The sequence below is a fragment of the Glandiceps talaboti genome, chromosome 19 (assembly GCF_964340395.1).
Source record: "Glandiceps talaboti chromosome 19, keGlaTala1.1, whole genome shotgun sequence".
In the NCBI taxonomy this organism is placed as follows: Eukaryota; Metazoa; Hemichordata; class Enteropneusta; family Spengelidae; genus Glandiceps; species Glandiceps talaboti.
In genome coordinates, this window is record NC_135567.1 from 6,369,899 (window position 1) to 6,388,997 (window position 19,099).

The window sequence follows — 19,099 nt, forward strand, 5'->3', positions numbered from 1 at the left end:
AGTTTGATTCAAGTGTCTGTAGGCTAAACAATTAAGAAATATTATTCAGTCAGTGTGCTGTGACCAAAATATGTCCCTACACATCTCAGACATAATTTAATTATACATACTTATGAAGTCATGTGTGAATCTGAAATTTGACACACAAAAAAGAGTAAACAGAAATACCACTGAGTATGACTGTGTACCATGTTATAACTTATATGTACATGTACATATCAAATACACATCTGTATGGACAACACTATAAGTCGGTAAATTATGATTGGATGGCATGGCTCACACATATTTTGGCTACCATGGTTACAAGATTAGACAGTAATTAGAGTCAATTTTAGACTAAATAACTGTTTATATACATATACTAAAACCTGGGCTGAACCATAGGGCTGCACAGAGCAATGAGCCAGGCTCTGTGGTTGGATTCATGGGCTGGGCTGCTGGGATGGGCACCTGGACTCTTGAAAAATGAAACTGAAATACTGTCAATAAAATGGACCTTACACTACTGTAAAAGTCATTTTCTTTTTGTCTGCTATTCCTTGAAGCACTGATACAAATATTGAAGTCAAATTAGGGAATACTCACTATTTATTAGGGGGCATTTCTCATAACACTTTTTGTTTCCTATATAAGGGAATGACCATATTGATGGAGAGGATACAATAATCAGGGCTAAAATTTGGAAAAAAATTGCCCAGCTTGAAGTACAAATTTTGGCAGTATATTTGGATAGTGTAACATCTACAGATAGGCCTTCAGAAAACTGATGTTGCCCCTCTGGATTCTCTTGTGCAAACTCACTATACTTCTATCAGATATGACTGGTAAAGCTGTAAGTCAGTCAGAATATAGCCAAACATACATTCTTTCCAAAAAACATGAAAAAGTATATATGAAGTTGCTTTATACCCTAGCAACAAAACTGTTACCAAGACAACTGCTGTCAATATCCCCAACTACACCAAAGGTGTTAATATACTAAATGTGAAAGTGCTATTGATATGATGTAAATGTTTGTATATAATGTTTTGGGGACAACCAATTCACTGATTACATGATTATTTCGATCCAAGGTCAAGGTCATTGTCAAAAAAATCAAGGTCATCTTAATTTTTTGCAATTATTAAAACACTGTCGGAATCTTTTCTATTGCTAACATCAGACATGAAATTTACAGATGAAAATCGCTCAGAAAATAGCGAATTATATAGTTTTTTTTAGAAAAATAAAGCAAAGGCATATGCGGAGTTGTTTTTATTATAAACTTCTGTTACCAAGACAACTGGTATCGGGATCACCAAAATGTAAAATTACTGAATATCACAGGGTCACGAAGTGCCACAGATATGATGCAAGTGTCTATATATTAGTTTTAGAGGACGGGCAACTCACTTATCACCTGATCTTTTCGATCCAAGGTCAAGGTCATAGTCTAATTACAAGGTCACCTCAATTTTCCACTTTTATCGAAACACCCACATTAGTTTTTTGCTATAAACTACTGCAGACTTGACCTGTAAGGCCGCAAATCAGATTGCAAATTATATAGTCTGTCATAAATATTGTAGCAAAGGTATATTTAGGGTTAACTTACTATGGGATAAGGGAACTGGCACCTTACAACCAAGTACTAAACTAAGACAGCTACTCAAACTTTATTGACATCTAACACACAAAAACGTTCAACATTCATTACATATTGCCTCGAATTTGATATTGACCTTCATTTGATTGGTAAATTAGGATGATATAGGATTGGTTAGCAAACTAGTAAACATTTTTTTTAACTTAAGATTAACTAATTTGACTTAACTTTATTCTTTATGAAGATTACAGTCAAGATCCCAAATTGGATTCAAGCTCAGTGTATATTCAAGTTCAGAGTATATTCAAGCTCAGTGTATATTCAAGCTCAGAGTATATTCAAGCTCAGAGTATATTCAAGCTCAGAGTATATTCAAGCTCAGTGTATATTCAAGCTCAGTGTATATTCAAGCTCAGTGTATATTCAAGCTCAGTGTATATTCAAGCTCAGTGTATATTCAAGCTCAGTGTATATTCAAGCTCAGAGTATATTCAAGCTCAGAGTATATTCAAGCTCAGTGTATATTCAAGCTCAGTATATATTCAAGCTCAGTGTATATTCAAGCTCAGTGTATATTCAAGCTCAGAGTATATTCAAGCTCAGTGTATATTCAAGCTCAGTGTATATTCAAGCTCAGTGTATATTCAAGCTCAGAGTATATTCAAGCTCAGTGTATATTCAAGCTCAGTGTATATTCAAGCTCAGTGTATATTCAAGCTCAGTGTATATTCAAGCTCAGAGTATATTCAAGCTCAGTGTATATTCAAGCTCAGTGTATATTCAAGCTCAGAGTATATTCAAGCTCAGAGTATATTCAAGCTCAGTGTATATTCAAGCTCAGTGTATATTCAAACTCAGTGTATATTCAAGCTCAGAGTATATTCAAGCTCAGAGTATATTCAAGCTCAGAGTATATTCAAGCTCAGAGTATATTCAAGCTGAGTGTATATTCAAGCTCAGTGTATATTCAAGCTCAGAGTATATTCAAGCTGAGTGTATATTCAAGCTCAGTGTATATTCAAGCTCAGAGTATATTCAAGCTCAGTGTATATTCAAGCTCAGAGTATATTCAAGCTCAGTGTATATTCAAGCTCAGTGTATATTCAAGCTCAGTGTATATTCAAGCTCAGTGTATATTCAAGCTCAGAGTATATTCAAGCTCAGTGTATATTCAAGCTCAGTGTATATTCAAGCTCAGTGTATATTCAAGTTCAGAGTATATTCAAGCTCAGTGTATATTCAAGCTCAGTGTATATTCAAGCTCAGTGTATATTCAAGCTCAGTGTATATTCAAGCTCAGTGTATATTCAAGCTCAGAGTATATTCAAGCTCAGTGTATATTCAAGCTCAGTGTATATTCAAGCTCAGTGTATATTCAAGCTCAGTGTATATTCAAGCTCAATGTATATTCAAGCTCAGAGTATATTCAAGCTCAGTGTATATTCAAGCTCAGTGTATATTCAAGCTCAGAGTATATTCAAGCTCAGAGTATATTCAAGCTCAGTGTATTTTCAAGCTCAGTGTATATTCAAGCTCAGAGTATATTCAAGCTCAGAGTATATTCAAGCTCAGAGTATATTCAAGCTCAGTGTATATTCAAGCTCAATGTATATTCAAGCTCAGAGTATATTCAAGCTCAGAGTATATTCAAGCTCAGTGTATATTCAAGCTCAGTGTATATTCAAGCTCAGTGTATATTCAAGCTCAGTGTATATTCAAGCTCAGAGTATATTCAAGCTCAGTGTATATTCAAGCTCAGTGTATATTCAAGCTCAGTGTATATTCAAGCTCAGTGTATATTCAAGCTCAGAGTATATTCAAGCTCAGAGTATATTCAAGCTCAGTGTATATTCAAGCTCAGTGTATATTCAAGCTCAGTGTATATTCAAGCTCAGAGTATATTCAAGCTCAGTGTATATTCAAGCTCAGAGTATATTCAAGCTCAGAGTATATTCAAGCTCAGTGTATATTCAAGCTCAGTGTATATTCAAGCTCAGTGTATATTCAAGCTCAGAGTATATTCAAGCTCAGAGTATATTCAAGCTCAGAGTATATTCAAGCTCAGAGTATATTCAAGCTCAGAGTATATTCAAGCTCAGAGTATATTCAAGCTCAGAGTATATTCAAGCTCAGTGTATATTCAAGCTCAGAGTATATTCAAGCTCAGTGTATATTCAAACTCAGTGTATATTCAAGCTCAGTATATATTCAAGCTTAGTGTATATTCAAGCTCAGTGTATATTCAAGCTCAGTGTATATTCAAGCTCAGAGTATATTCAAGCTCAGAGTATATTCAAGCTCAGTGTATATTCAAGCTCAGTGTATATTCAAGCTCAGTGTATATTCAAGCTCAGAGTATATTCAAGCTCAGAGTATATTCAAGCTCAGTGTATATTCAAGCTCAGAGTATATTCAAGCTCAGTGTATATTCAAGCTCAGAGTATATTCAAGCTCAGAGTATATTCAAGCTCAGTGTATATTCAAGCTCAGAGTATATTCAAGCTCAGTGTATATTCAAGCTCAGTGTATATTCAAGCTCAGTGTATATTCAAGCTCAGAGTATATTCAAGCTCAGTGTATATTCAAGCTCAGTGTATATTCAAGCTCAGTGTATATTCAAGCTCAGTGTATATTCAAGCTCAGTGTATATTCAAGCTCAGAGTATATTCAAGCTCAGTGTATATTCAAGCTCAGTGTATATTCAAGCTCAGTGTATATTCAAGCTCAGTGTATATTCAAGCTCAGTGTATATTCAAGCTCAGAGTATATTCAAGCTCAGTGTATATTCAAGCTCAGTGTATATTCAAGCTCAGAGTATATTCAAGCTCAGAGTATATTCAAGCTCAGTGTATATTCAAGCTCAGTGTATATTCAAGCTCAGAGTATATTCAAGCTCAGAGTATATTCAAGCTCAGAGTATATTCAAGCTCAGTGTATATTCAAGCTCAGTGTATATTCAAGCTCAGAGTATATTCAAGCTCAGAGTATATTCAAGCTCAGTGTATATTCAAGCTCAGTGTATATTCAAGCTCAGTGTATATTCAAGCTCAGTGTATATTCAAGCTCAGAGTATATTCAAGCTCAGTGTATATTCAAGCTCAGTGTATATTCAAGCTCAGTGTATATTCAAGCTCAGTGTATATTCAAGCTCAGAGTATATTCAAGCTCAGAGTATATTCAAGCTCAGTGTATATTCAAGCTCAGTGTATATTCAAGCTCAGTGTATATTCAAGCTCAGAGTATATTCAAGCTCAGTGTATATTCAAGCTCAGAGTATATTCAAGCTCAGAGTATATTCAAGCTCAGTGTATATTCAAGCTCAGTGTATATTCAAGCTCAGTGTATATTCAAGCTCAGAGTATATTCAAGCTCAGAGTATATTCAAGCTCAGAGTATATTCAAGCTCAGAGTATATTCAAGCTCAGAGTATATTCAAGCTCAGAGTATATTCAAGCTCAGAGTATATTCAAGCTCAGAGTATATTCAAGCTCAGTGTATATTCAAGCTCAGAGTATATTCAAGCTCAGTGTATATTCAAACTCAGTGTATATTCAAGCTCAGTGTATATTCAAGCTCAGTATATATTCAAGCTTAGTGTATATTCAAGCTCAGTGTATATTCAAGCTCAGTGTATATTCAAGCTCAGAGTATATTCAAGCTCAGAGTATATTCAAGCTCAGTGTATATTCAAGCTCAGTGTATATTCAAGCTCAGTGTATATTCAAGCTCAGAGTATATTCAAGCTCAGAGTATATTCAAGCTCAGTGTATATTCAAGCTCAGAGTATATTCAAGCTCAGAGTATATTCAAGCTCAGTGTATATTCAAGCTCAGTGTATATTCAAGCTCAGTGTATATTTCATTCCCGATACTTACCAACAAAAGTTTGTAACCAGGACTAAAGTCGAGATACAGAATTATGCAAAAAACAAAAATGCTATATATCTAAATGTCTCAAAGCACTATAGATATGATGCAAGTGTCTGTACATTTGTCTTAGTGGACTGGTAACTCACTGATACATATGTTTTTAGATAAAGGGTGGTCATATCGCATTTTGAGGTTTTACATACTGTTAAAGGATTATTGACAATGTTTCTCCTGTTGCTTCTAGATAGTATTTGTGATATAGATTATAGTCTATAAGGATGTTGTTTTCATAGTTTTTTTCTCATTACAGATATTTCAGACAGATTTTGTGTGAGAAATCATTAATCTTTCTGATTAGTCAATTTTTTTTTATTTTGTTGTGGATTTCTGTGTGATAATTTGGATATTCATGGTAGAAATTAAAGGTGATTCAAAATGCTCACATTCACTATCGCTAATTTGCTAGACGACATGTTTGTGAAATGCATTCTGGTTTTAAAACTTTTCAAAAGCGTCTGCAAACACCTTAAAATGACCCTTTTTCAGTCACTTCCCTTCGGATTTACTTCGAGAGTTTTCGGGTATTTCCGGTCCCACCTAGACCACGGGATTTTATGACGTCATAAAGAGACATGGATAGCACGTAGCCTATGGCGAGCGTAGTCACTAGGTGAACAAAACTCAACAGCATTGTGAAAAAATACATTGCTAGTGGTTGTAACAGACATCAGTAAACAAAAACTACACTCTACATGTCTTATTAACCAACATTTACCGATATTTACTCACACTTTCTGACTAATTGGCAGTGTCTGTTGGTATAAATGCTAAAATATGATCTCCCCATATTATGGCAAAATAAATCAAAAACGGCTAGACTAGATATATATAAACACTTGTAATGTCGCGTGTTTCACACTCATTGACTTTTATTTATCTGATTTTTTATTATTTGCCGACAAGAAGCATTACGATACCGTGGTGACGTTTGACGGCATCCCCGGGCCAAGGACGGCATATTTTAGCCCAATCGTACTCGCGTCGCCTTTTGAACAGTGCATTTAACAACAAAGTAAACATATTTCATCTCGAATAAATATACTAGCTATTAGAATACCAATGGGAAACTTCAAGAAGGCGTATTGGGAGGACAGGTTGTGTAATATCGTAGTGGGGAGGGCTGATACAAACAGCTTTCACTTTCCTCTCCAATCTTGAATCAAACGTAAAAAGTGTTTATTAGCTATGTTTTAACTTTCTGAAATAATTTCAGAACAAGTCATTGAGAATGACATAGTCCTCACTATGATTGTGTTTTAAGGAACTGGCACTTTATGTTGTCATTTTCTTGATATCACTACTCTGATCATGCAACAACACTTGTGAACCTAAATCAAACAGACTTAGATATGTCATGTCTGCTCGTTGGACATGGAACATGCCAACTCATGTTGTGTCTCCTCGTTGGACATGGGACATGCCTACTCTTCAAGATGACCTGATGGAATAAACCATTCAACAATAAAGGATGGGTCGGGTATGGGGGGGGGGGGGGGCTGTTCAAGCATGTCTGAGTTATGGCTTTGGACATGGAAAATTTGCAAATAAAATGGCTGCCAGGCAGCCATATTGGATCGTATCACAACGAAAATGGATATGCACATGTATGTCATAGAACACAGTCCTAATACTAACTTTGAATGAGATCTGTTAGAGCCTGTCTGAGTTATGGCTTTGGACATGGACAATTTGCAAATAAAATGGCTGCTAGGTGGCCATATTGGATCGTATCACGACAACAATGTATATGCACATGTATGTCATAGAACACTGTGCTAATACCAACTTTGAATGAGATCTGTTCAAGCATATCTGAGTTATGGCTTTGGACATGGAACATTCGCAAACAAAATGGCTGCTAAGCAGCCATATTGGATCATGACACGATGAATATGGATATGCACATGTATGTCATAAAACATTGTCCTAATACCAACTTTGAATGAGAACTGTCCAAGCATGTCTGATTTATGGCTTTGGACATGGAAAATTCACAAACATAATGGCTGCTAGGCAGCCATATTGGATCGTATCATGACAACAATGAATATGCACATGTATTTCATAGAACACTGTCCTAATGCTAACTTTGAATGAGATCTGTTAAAGCATGTCTGAGTTATGGCTTTAGACAGGGAAAATTTGCAAACAAAATGACTGCTAGGCGGCCATATTGGATCATATCATAAAACAAATTGACGTGCATATGTATGCCATAGAATGTTGCCCTTGTATCAAGTTTGAAAAAAATCAATCCATAAGTCCCCGTCCTGAACTTCGTCCGGCGGGGACTAAAAATGACTCATTTGCTGCACCTGAAATTACGAGTTTTTTGTCTAAAATCTATCATTCTAAAATACCTAGCAGATTGGGCAGGAATTTCATGGGGCTGCCTCTGGAGAGGTGTAGATGAAGCTGCATTCACAACATGCTGATCCCATTAGCGATATGCAAATTAGGTCTAACCATTTTTATAAAGTGCCAATGACGTTGTACATAGCATAACTGTTGATGATACAGTTTAATTATCTGTAATGATTAACATGGTCTTCTTGCTAGACTTACATTCTTTGAAGATTTATTCCCATGCCTTCCCATCCATGGTGTTAATGTTATACCTGCTATATACACCATCATTTAAATGTTACTATGGGCACTATCTTGTTTCTCGGCATACAATTTCGCAATGCTCATTTACCTTCCCATCACCAGTGTTATTTTGGCATTATATGTCATTGTTTACTCATTCCTATGGGCGTGGTCTTGTTGCTAAGGGCATTTACATATTCTACAATAATGTATATTCACTTGCCTACTCATCCTTGTTATAATTGTCAAGGAACCTATCATTTGACTGTTGCTTAGGGTGTGGTCATGGTTGCTAGGGCCAATGACATATTAAGTATGATACATTCACAATTTGCAGATTAACAGTAACACTTTCAGAATCATAACCAAATTTCATCTCTAGTAGTTTGAGAGGTAAAGTTCAATACCAAAATCACTGCATCATCTACAAGACAGACATACAAACAGACAGACAGACAGACAGACAGACAGACAGGCATTTTACATTGAACCAAAATGTAGTTCAGTGTTCAAGTTAGGTAGGCACGGTTTCGAATTCCAAGCAACATCATGGAGAGATTAATTCTAGTACCATTCACACACAATTGTTACATTGTGTTAAGTAACCCATACAAAATTTTAATAGTTTAATTGGATCAATAAAACAATAATCTATGTATACTCTTTTTGCCTGACTGGCATTTCAACTAAAAAAACAAGTTTTTTTAGCCCTAATTTCCACATTTCTAAAGAGATCATCATGATTGTAATTAATATCACCTGATCTGTACATCCCCAGAAACATCCTATTTCAGCGAAATCAACCGAAGTACTTTTGGAATTATAGACTTTTGACTAACCTTAATTTGCATATCACTGATGGGATCATCATGTCATGAACAAATCTAAATTTACACCCACTACATAACGTTCCCACCAAATTTCAGGCCAAGCTGCCCAGTAGTTTTGGAGTTTAAGTCTTTGGACTAAAAATCACATTTTTTCACTTAAAATGCACATCTCTGATGCAATCATTTTCATTTGAACAATTTTCCATCTAGTAACACATTTATATTTAAATGATTGCAGTGATGCATTTTTCACTTCTATTGGTATATAATGGAGTATTAAATGATCTCAGGGGAACTGTTTATGTGATTTATTACTATTGTACTAGACATGTATCACAAGACAGATATGCTTAAGAACAGTCACCACCACAAACACAATGGACAATATATTGGAGACCTGCTTTCAGACATGCATGCATGACTGTGCATTGTCCACGACATCCCTTCCTACAATCACAACATCACAAAATGTTGCTGTCATGTTTTAGAAGCCTCTGGTAGAAATGTCCAACACATATCCCATCAACACTTCTCATTTTACTTCCATCCTTATTCGCTCTTGATCTTCTACCATCATCTGGACACAACAATGACCAGAGTGGTAAAGATCTCTGTCTCTGTCAGTCAGTCTGTCTGTCTGTCTGTCTGTCTGTCTGTCTGTCTCTCTGATCTCTCTCTGATATATATACATGACTCTGTATAAATACTCCATTTGCATACTTTATAAGGGAGCCTTCAGTAATTATGAGGGAGGGGGGATTTAGGGTATGTCTGAGCTGTAAAATGTGACCCTCCCCCCAATCCCAAGTTCTAAAATGTGACCCTCCCCCATCTCAAAATGACAAATTCACTGATAGATGGATGGATGGTAATTATGTGGACAGATTAAAGGGACAGTAGCTGTAACTTTTGATGATTTTTTCAGTATGTTTTGTTCTGTGTATCAACTACAGTTTTTAGTTTCTTGTTCTACTCCATAAGGCACATTGAAACACTCCTGTGTAAATGCTTGTAAACACAGTCTGTATATGTACACACTGCATTATTATTTTTGAAAAGTGAATTTTAGTCTGAACCAAAATTATCAACAATAACAGTGCACTTTACACATACACAGGCTGTGTTGACAAGCCAAATACAGGGTATCAACATGTTTTAAGGAGTAGAACAAGAAACTGCACTTGACACACATATTACCTGTGAAATTCTAAAACATGTTGAGTACTGTTTATTACCGTTTTTAACGGTAATTCCAGTGAAAATAAAATATTCTTCACTATTTTCTGCTCAATGGACATTCTCATGAAGCAAGATATTATGAAGCCAATGACTGGTTTCAGCATGTATGTGATACAGGTCAATCTTTGCATATGTGGCTCATATGCACATTTTGCGGTTATATGACAATGTATAATGTATTTTAAAACAATGAGCAATGCTGATATAACGAAATATATCACATCATGTGAAACTTGCTGAACAAATGAATCCAGCCAGTGCAAGGAAACAATGATGAACCACACAGACCATGGCAAAAGGTAGCATCCGATTTGTTTACCTATGATAATCGAGACTACTTGGTAACTGTTGATTACTATATTATAGCAACTTTTATGAACTGGATAAACTTCCAGACACCAAATCTTCAACAGTTATAAGGAAAACAAAACAGCCCTTTGCCCGATATGGAATCCCAGAAGAGTTAGTTTCCGACAATGGACCACAATACATCTCTACTGAGTTTGCAACATTCTCAAAAGTATGGGACTTTGAATATCTTACTATCAGCCCATACAATAGCAAGGCAAATGGTAAAGTTGAAGCAGCTGTCAAGATAGCCAAACAACTCCTGAGGAAGTGTAAGAAATCCAACAGTAACATTCACCTCACACTACTGTATCAACGCAACAAAGAAGCTCAAATCAAGCACAACACCTAATGAACCATAGGACTAGAACACAAGCAGTATACTATGACAGAAACTTAGATGATCTCCCAGTGTTAGAAGAAGGTGATGTGGTTAGAATGAAACCGTTCATTCTAGGAAAAAAGAAATGGCCAAAAGCCATTGTCACACAGCGTTTGGATGAAAGATCTTAAGAAGTTGAGTCATCCAACACAACTTATCGACGTAGCAGAGCACACTTCAAGAAAATAATGGAACCAGCAGATTCTAAAGACTTGGGAGAAACAAACATGACATCTCATACTCCCAATATCATCAAACCACCACTGTCTACAAGGAGTAATTCTGAATGGTCCAACCGACCTGATGTCAAGGAAGCAACGTCATTATCACCTAAACCAATAGTTGCTACATCACCCAAGTCACCAATGAAATCCAGAAGTGGCCATGTAATATAACCACCATCCTACTGGAAAGACTATGCAACTTAAGAATACTCAACTATGTGCTATATTGTGTTCTACACAGTTCTAGGACAAATGCCCCCAGACAAATGCCCCCATAGGACAAATGCCCCGGACCTATCCCCCCCCCCGGTAAACTGTCATTGCCTATGAATAGAGATTAAAAAAATCCAGATTTTGGGATTACACTTAAAATATGGTTTTTATCACTTTTATTGTATAACGGATAAATAGACTGCAGATGTTCAAAAAATGTTGACTTTGACCAAATAGGGCATGCTTTGATTTTATCACTTTTTATTGTATTATTACCAAAAGCGTGCTTATAAAGTGATTTCGGGTGGTGTACTTATGTTAAAAATGACTTAACTCAAACACAGTCACTGTTATATACACATACACATTTTATTTCGGACATTAGACTGAAATTGTGATGACAATAAAGACAAATACAAACAACAAAGTGCGATAAACATGGGATTTGATTTTTAAGTAAGGCAGTTAATAGAAATTACTTATGAGTAGAACTCCAGAATCTTATTGCATAAATACTAAATATTACTATAATATTGAAAATTGGAGGTTGTGGACTTATTCCCCTAAAAATGCCAAGGACATGACAATTCTCGAAATCGGCAACAATTTGTGTAGAACTCTGGAATCTGATTGCATATAAATACTAAGTGATAAAACCATATTTTTCATTTTAAATACACCGCCTGAAATCACATCTTTCAATCGCACTATAGCAGAAATGCTAAGAAACCCTAAACACATGCATATTGATTCTCTTAAGTTACCAATAATATATATCTTAATGAGGATGTAACTTGCTCGCTCTCTCTCTTCCCAACATGTTATCAGTCTTATAAGAATACAACAGTCGTTATAATTATGCTCTAACAATCTGTGTTTGTGTTATTTATTTATAGCTATCCACAATTAAAACAAGTTTTACCATGGAAGTATCACCTACCATTCTAGAATGGTAAACTCCAAACAAATTTGTCTTTACAGATGTCATCTCGATATACATGTGCAATCTTATTGAATATATATTTTAATAAGTCATTTGTGATAGTTTTGATTTGAATGGAATTCAATGCAAGGATTACATGTCTTGTTAAAACAATATTACAGAGTTTGTTGCAATACAGAAATGAATCATTTATACCATTCAGTTATCTCCCCTTATACCTCAATGATAATATTACCTTAACTACCATGCTCATAACTAGTGAAATCTCACAAAGGTGTAATAGACCATGTATTTGTTGAGAGACTATAACATGAACCAATATGATGAACTGACAAATCCCATTTTAACATAATTACATTATCATTTCAAATCTAAAAGGGACAGCACCTCCTTCCCTGAGCTTTACCATCTATTTAGTGTAAATGGGTTTGTATATTGACATACAAATGTAATTATCCAAACACTCCAAAAACTGCCAAATGAACCTTCTTCTTTTTTTTCAACATTTTAAAGACTCAAGCATCACAACTACACCAAAGTCAATTGTTCGTCAGTTAACAGTTACACAAGCCAATATCAAATGTTGAATACAACTTAAATATGTTTACATTCTTCAGATATTTTGTGATGTAATCTAACATGATTTCACTTACGCTATGTTTTAATTAGACATGATAACTGACAAGACTATCTATCATAACATCTCTGTAGACAACAATAACAAAACTATTGGAAAAAAAGTTACAAGTACTGAATACAACTTTTGTCAGAAGAGCAAAACACTTCCTTGTTAAATAACCAGAAAGAGTTTTGAAAAGAATCAATATCTGTGACCCTGTCATATTCTTACACAGTTTTATAAGAAAGAGATGACAGTAATATATCATCATTTATTTTGTGTACTATATAATAGGCTGAACAACATTAAATTGATTTTAGATTTGTTTGCAAGGATTAGTTTCACAAGAATAATATATAATCCACTATAAGTGTATAAATTAATTTTGACAAATATATCTCAGCTAATGATAAAAAATTATAATATAATGAATGTTCTTTGGCACTTTATAAGATTTTCTTAATTTTAATCAAACATTCTCTTTATTGCAGTTAATTTGGTGAAGAAGTTTGAAAGAGTTTTGAATTCAGAAGAAGACATAACATTCTAGGAAGAGATTGGCACATATAGGATGTCTAAAGAAGAATGGGAAACCAGTGGTGTCAGCGTTACCAATGTGTATTAATTGCGATGGAGAATCTAGGTGTTTGATAATTTCACCAACATTTTGGTTGAAAGACTTAAAACAAAATGAAGAACACAACTTTGGAACAACACAACACAACACAACACAACACAGCACAGCACAGCACAGCACAGCACAGCACAGCACAACACAACACAACACAACACAACACAGCACAGCACAGCACAGCACAGCACAACACAGCACAACACAACACAACACAACACAACACAGCACAGCACAGCACAACACAGCACAGCACAGCACAGCACAGCACAACACAACACAACACAACACAACACAACACAGCACAGCACAGCACAACACAACACAGCACAACACAACTCACAACAGATACAATTGGTGAAAGTTTTGTTTCCGACAGAGTGTGATCTCGATGTCTAGATTACACTACATTTAAGACAGCGTATCCCTGTAATGATGTTGACAAACAAAAATAATAACTGCATCCCAAGATTTTCACACCTAATGTGCATATCACTCATGACATCATTGTATCCTTAATAATTCTTCATCTATACATCCCTAGATGCATTCCCAATAAATTTCAGCCCAATCTACTCAGCAGTTTTGGAATTATTGATTTTTGACCAAAAAGACACATGTTTAGCCCTAATCATCATGTCATGAACAAATCTGATTTTACACACCCCTTAAGAATGTTCCCACCAAATTTCGCACCAATCTGCCCAGGAGTTTCTAAGTTTGAGTTTTTTTTAACCAAAAATCACATTTTGTTACCCAAATCACACACCTGTAATGCAATTACTTTCATTTGAACAATTTCCCAACTAGACCCCACAAGTAATGTGTCCACCAAATACCAAGGCAATCGGGTTGGCAGTTCTTGAGTTTAAGTAATCCACACACATACACAGACAGACAGACAGACAGATGGGCAGACACCGCTCGATGCCTATAGCACTACTGAACCTACATTGTAATTCAGTTGTGCTAAAAAGATACCCCACCCCTCCTAATTCCCCCAACCCTCCCCTTATTAATTACTGAAGGCTTCCTAATTTAACTTGTTTCATCCCTAATGTTCATTTTAATAAGATTTGCTTTTTAAAACTATATACAATAGAATCTAGTTATCCTGAAACAGCATTCTGGCTTGATATAAATCTTATTCATATTGCTACATCTTACTATCACTCACAACAAAAATCCTACCAACATTACTATATGTGGTACATTTCTTTCTGTAAAATACCATTATTTTAGCATATCATCACCAACTAAGTATATATTGTTACTCAATATACATACTTATGTAAGTATGTATGTGCAAACATACATACATACATACATACATACATACATATATACATACATACATACATACATACATACATACATAACAACAAGTTATTTATCAACAATCACAAATATACAGACATGAATTATATACTATATAGCATACTAATCACAACTATCAATGTATAATTTTGACTGATGTGTAAATACTGGTAGCCAACCATCACCCGTAATGAGACCTGAAAGAATCATTTGTTTGGTTCCGGTTACCTGACCCCCACCTAGCGTTTTACTACCAACCCTAAACCTGAACTAGACACTCACACTCACACATGAAAAAAACAAACAACAAATCTACCTATCCCACCTATTCTAACATTGAGCGTAGTAGGAACCACACAAATAGAATTACAATGGAGTGACTAATTGTAATGTATTAGAATATAGATTGTACTTTATTTCAGTTAATTATGTCAATATTTAATTGAAATGGTGTGCTATATTCTTCATGTATACATATTTATCAGTTGACACATATTCATAGATATTTTAAGCAAAACCCCACAACACAGATATAAAGTAAGATATTTTTTATAAACTTTGGTTCTTGAGTTATTTCATGATTTCATATCACAAACATACCTAGGTGTTCATTACCTCACATAAAACTAAGTGAATACATATTCATGTTTCAGCTATGTGTATCTGTTGACTCCCATGAGTCCATAGCAAAGACAAACACTGAACAATGTCTGAGCAACTTGATAGGGGGCACAGGCTGAGTTTGTCAAATATTTTATTCACCTGAAAGTAGTTAATAAAACCCTAAATATTCTAGTATAGTTTTAATACGGACACATGCCTTCTATGACATAATACAATAATTATTGTCATCTTGCATTGTTACTATAGTTGATTACACAATACAGATTTTCTTGACATTTTTAAAGTGAAAATACAATAAATTGTAATATGGGATCTTTCTTTTAGGTCTTTTCATATAGCTTGAATATAGTTGTAGATTAACTTTGACTTTACACAGGTAATCCCCTAGGCTAATCACATCTCTAGTCTGTTCATAAATCTGTACTTTACAATTTATTAAAATGTCACCATGCATGAAAAGCTTGATTGCTTGTGATTAGCTGTGTTGACTGTTTACAATTCACTTTCCTGTATGTACAATGTACTACAATTACTCTGTTTACAATTTTTTCAGTGTTCTGCAAAAATAGACTTGGTCTGTGTATTTTACATTTTTTAGAAAATACCGCCAATGGTGTTGTAGCACAACTGTATTTAGCTGCTATGGGGGTGGTCTTGTTGCTAGGCATATTTGCATACATTTTTGGAACCTTTATTAACTTCCCTGCCCTTCCCACTTTTCATCTTTCCAATATAAACCATTATTTAGTTGTTGCTATGGGCCGGGCATGGTCTTTTTGCTAGATATATCTGCATACATATTTTTGAATCTGCATTCACTTACCTACCAATCCCTGTTGTTATCTTTGTAGTATGCATCATTTCACTGTTTCAAAGGGCATGGTCATGGTTGCTAGGGTAAATTTTCTCATAATGTTTTCAACCATAACTGAAGAATAACATTTCCAGAAACATCCCCACTAAGTTTCAACCCATTCACCTTGCAATTTCAGTTTCAGGATACATTTGTATGTTTTCACCAAAATTGACATTTTTAGACCTAATTTTCACATCATTGATGAGATCATCATGTTTTGACCAATTCTTAATATAAACACACTGAAGAATGTTCCAATCAATTTCAGCCCAATATGCTCAGCCGTTTTGGAATTTAAGATTTTTTACCAAAAAATACACATTTTAGACCTAATTTTCACATCACTGATGAGCTAGCTCATCATGTTATGAACAATTCTTAGTTTAAACAACACTACGCATGTTTCCATCAAAAATTGACACCAATCTGCCCAGTAACACACTCACACAAACACACCCACACACTCACACACACACTTTGCCATGCATGTAGCACTTAGTTAACTGAACCTAAGAAGCTCAGTTGTGCTAAAAAAAGATTTGCTAAAAAGATGGTACATTTTTTTAAAACAAATACTAACAAAATACCCATTTCTCATCCATACAGGATTAGTTATGTCATGTACAAAGTGTTTTTCAGCAATCATTATGAACATCAGATCACAAACAAATCTCCATATAATTCCTGATTATTGACATTAAAACTACACTAGCTCTATTTTTTCTAATCAAAACAATCAACAATATATACATATAAATCTGTTGAATAACTTATCAAATGAGATTGCACTTGTTAATTTTTGGGTATGTACGTAGTATAATAACGTTGGGGGTGCTGATAATCTGGACCATCAAATACTGTAATTGTATTTTATTATGTGCACACTTATACATATATGTACACATAGATGTTTACTGGGGTGTCAAAATAGCAGCAATGGCATTGCAGCACAACTGTATTTAGCCGTTTCTATGGGCGTGGTCTGGTTGCTAGGCATATTTTCATACATTTTTTAAATCTGCATTTGTTTACCTACCATCCCTGTTGTTATCTTTGTAATATGCATCGTTATTTCACTGTTGGTAAGGGTGTGGTTATGGTTGCTAGGGCCAAATGTTTAAAAAATGTTATCAACAATAACTGCAGAATAACACCTCCAGAAACATCCCCAACATGTTTCAACCCAATTCACCAAGTAGTTTCGGTGCTTGAGATTTCTACACATGCAGATCCCTACATTCCCATGAAATTTAAGCTTAATCTGGTAGAAAAAAGACACATTTTTAGCCCTAATTTGCATAATATTATTGATGGAATCACCATGTGAAAAATTCTTATAAATAATCTAACCACCTTTAAGAATGTTCCCACCAAATTTTAGACCTATCTGCCTAGCACTTTTTGAGTTTAAGTTTTTTCACCAAAAATCACATTTTTTACCCAAATCACAGCGGTAATAAGATCATTTTGTCTTAAACAATTTCCCAACTAGACGCCCAAGGTAATGGAAAAACCAAATATCATGGCAATCAGTTCAGCAGTTTTTGACTTTAAGTTGTTTACACATACAAACACACAAACACACACACAGACAGACACACACACAGACAGACAGACAGACAGACAGACAGACAGACACTTAAATAGTGATGCCTATAGCACTATTGAACCTTATCAGTTCAGTTGTGCTAAAAGATCTAATGAGTGTTCTTTAGCACCATAATGTTTATTTAAATGACTTTCAATTTTTAAAACTATATACAATAGAATCCAGTTGTCCTGAAACAAAGCATTCTGTCTTGACAAAAATATTATTCATATTGCAACATGTCACTGTCAGTCACAGCTAAAATCCTACCAACATTACTACTTGTGGTACATTTCTTTCTATGAGATACCAGTATTTAAGCAGATCATCACCAACTAAGTATATATTGTTACTCCATGTATGTTGACAATCTAAGACATTGGTAACCTATGCAAAAAAAATGTAGCAATGTTGATAACATTTTGGTTCACTACATTGTAGATGTTGAAATGTAGTAATTCTAGTATAAATGTTGACATCCTAGATGATAAATTTGTAGCATAGTAAGATTTTGTGTTGAACCACACATTGAACCTTATCATACTGACAGAGTGTGAAATATTTGGCAGGATTGCAGAAATTACATTAATTTTGAATAAACAAGGGTAATCCCCTAGGCTAATCACATCTCTAGTCCGTTACAAAAACATGTCAAAATATAACTCTGTAGAATTTCTATAGTTGTCTACAAAATATCTATAAAATCTTTTTGTATGGGGAGCTGATTTTTTTATGAAAATATGCCGGTACTTACCTGATCAAGTTAAATTACCGTAAAAATATTCTCTGAAAAAATCAATTGACGTCACATTGGGATGTGTGTATATGTCACAGAGTAGATAAATAAGATATTAGTTCATCTAATATCAACTTACTCTATCAGCAGCATTTACTTGGGCCCCAGCTTTCAGCAGCAATTTACAGATATCCAAATGCCCTTTCTCAGCTCCATAATGTAGACTTGTCCTCTTGTCCTATAATTAAAAGACACATTATGTATTAATCCTCCTGTTATAATATTGCAATGTATTATATCAATTATAAGTGTAAATTTACTTGAAATGTTTCCCCAAGTCTTATTATTATTATATATATAGATTGGTTAATGTTCACATAGAAAAAAACTATGTATTTAAAATTTGACGTTATTTGTATTTATTACATGTAATGTGTACTGTA

The 19,099-nt window shown here is 34.7% G+C and overlaps 1 protein-coding gene across 1 annotated transcript in view; it reads right to left on the reverse strand.

Annotated features, from left to right (window-relative positions):
- The window catches only part of LOC144450382 (uncharacterized), a 318,500-nt gene that overhangs the window by 216,161 nt on the left and 83,240 nt on the right, over positions 1–19,099 (reverse strand). Inside the window, exon 6 of the mRNA XM_078140985.1 lies at positions 18,796–18,894. Within this exon, the coding sequence (XP_077997111.1) occupies positions 18,796–18,894 (99 nt within the window). The remainder of the gene's footprint in view (positions 1–18,795; positions 18,895–19,099) is intronic.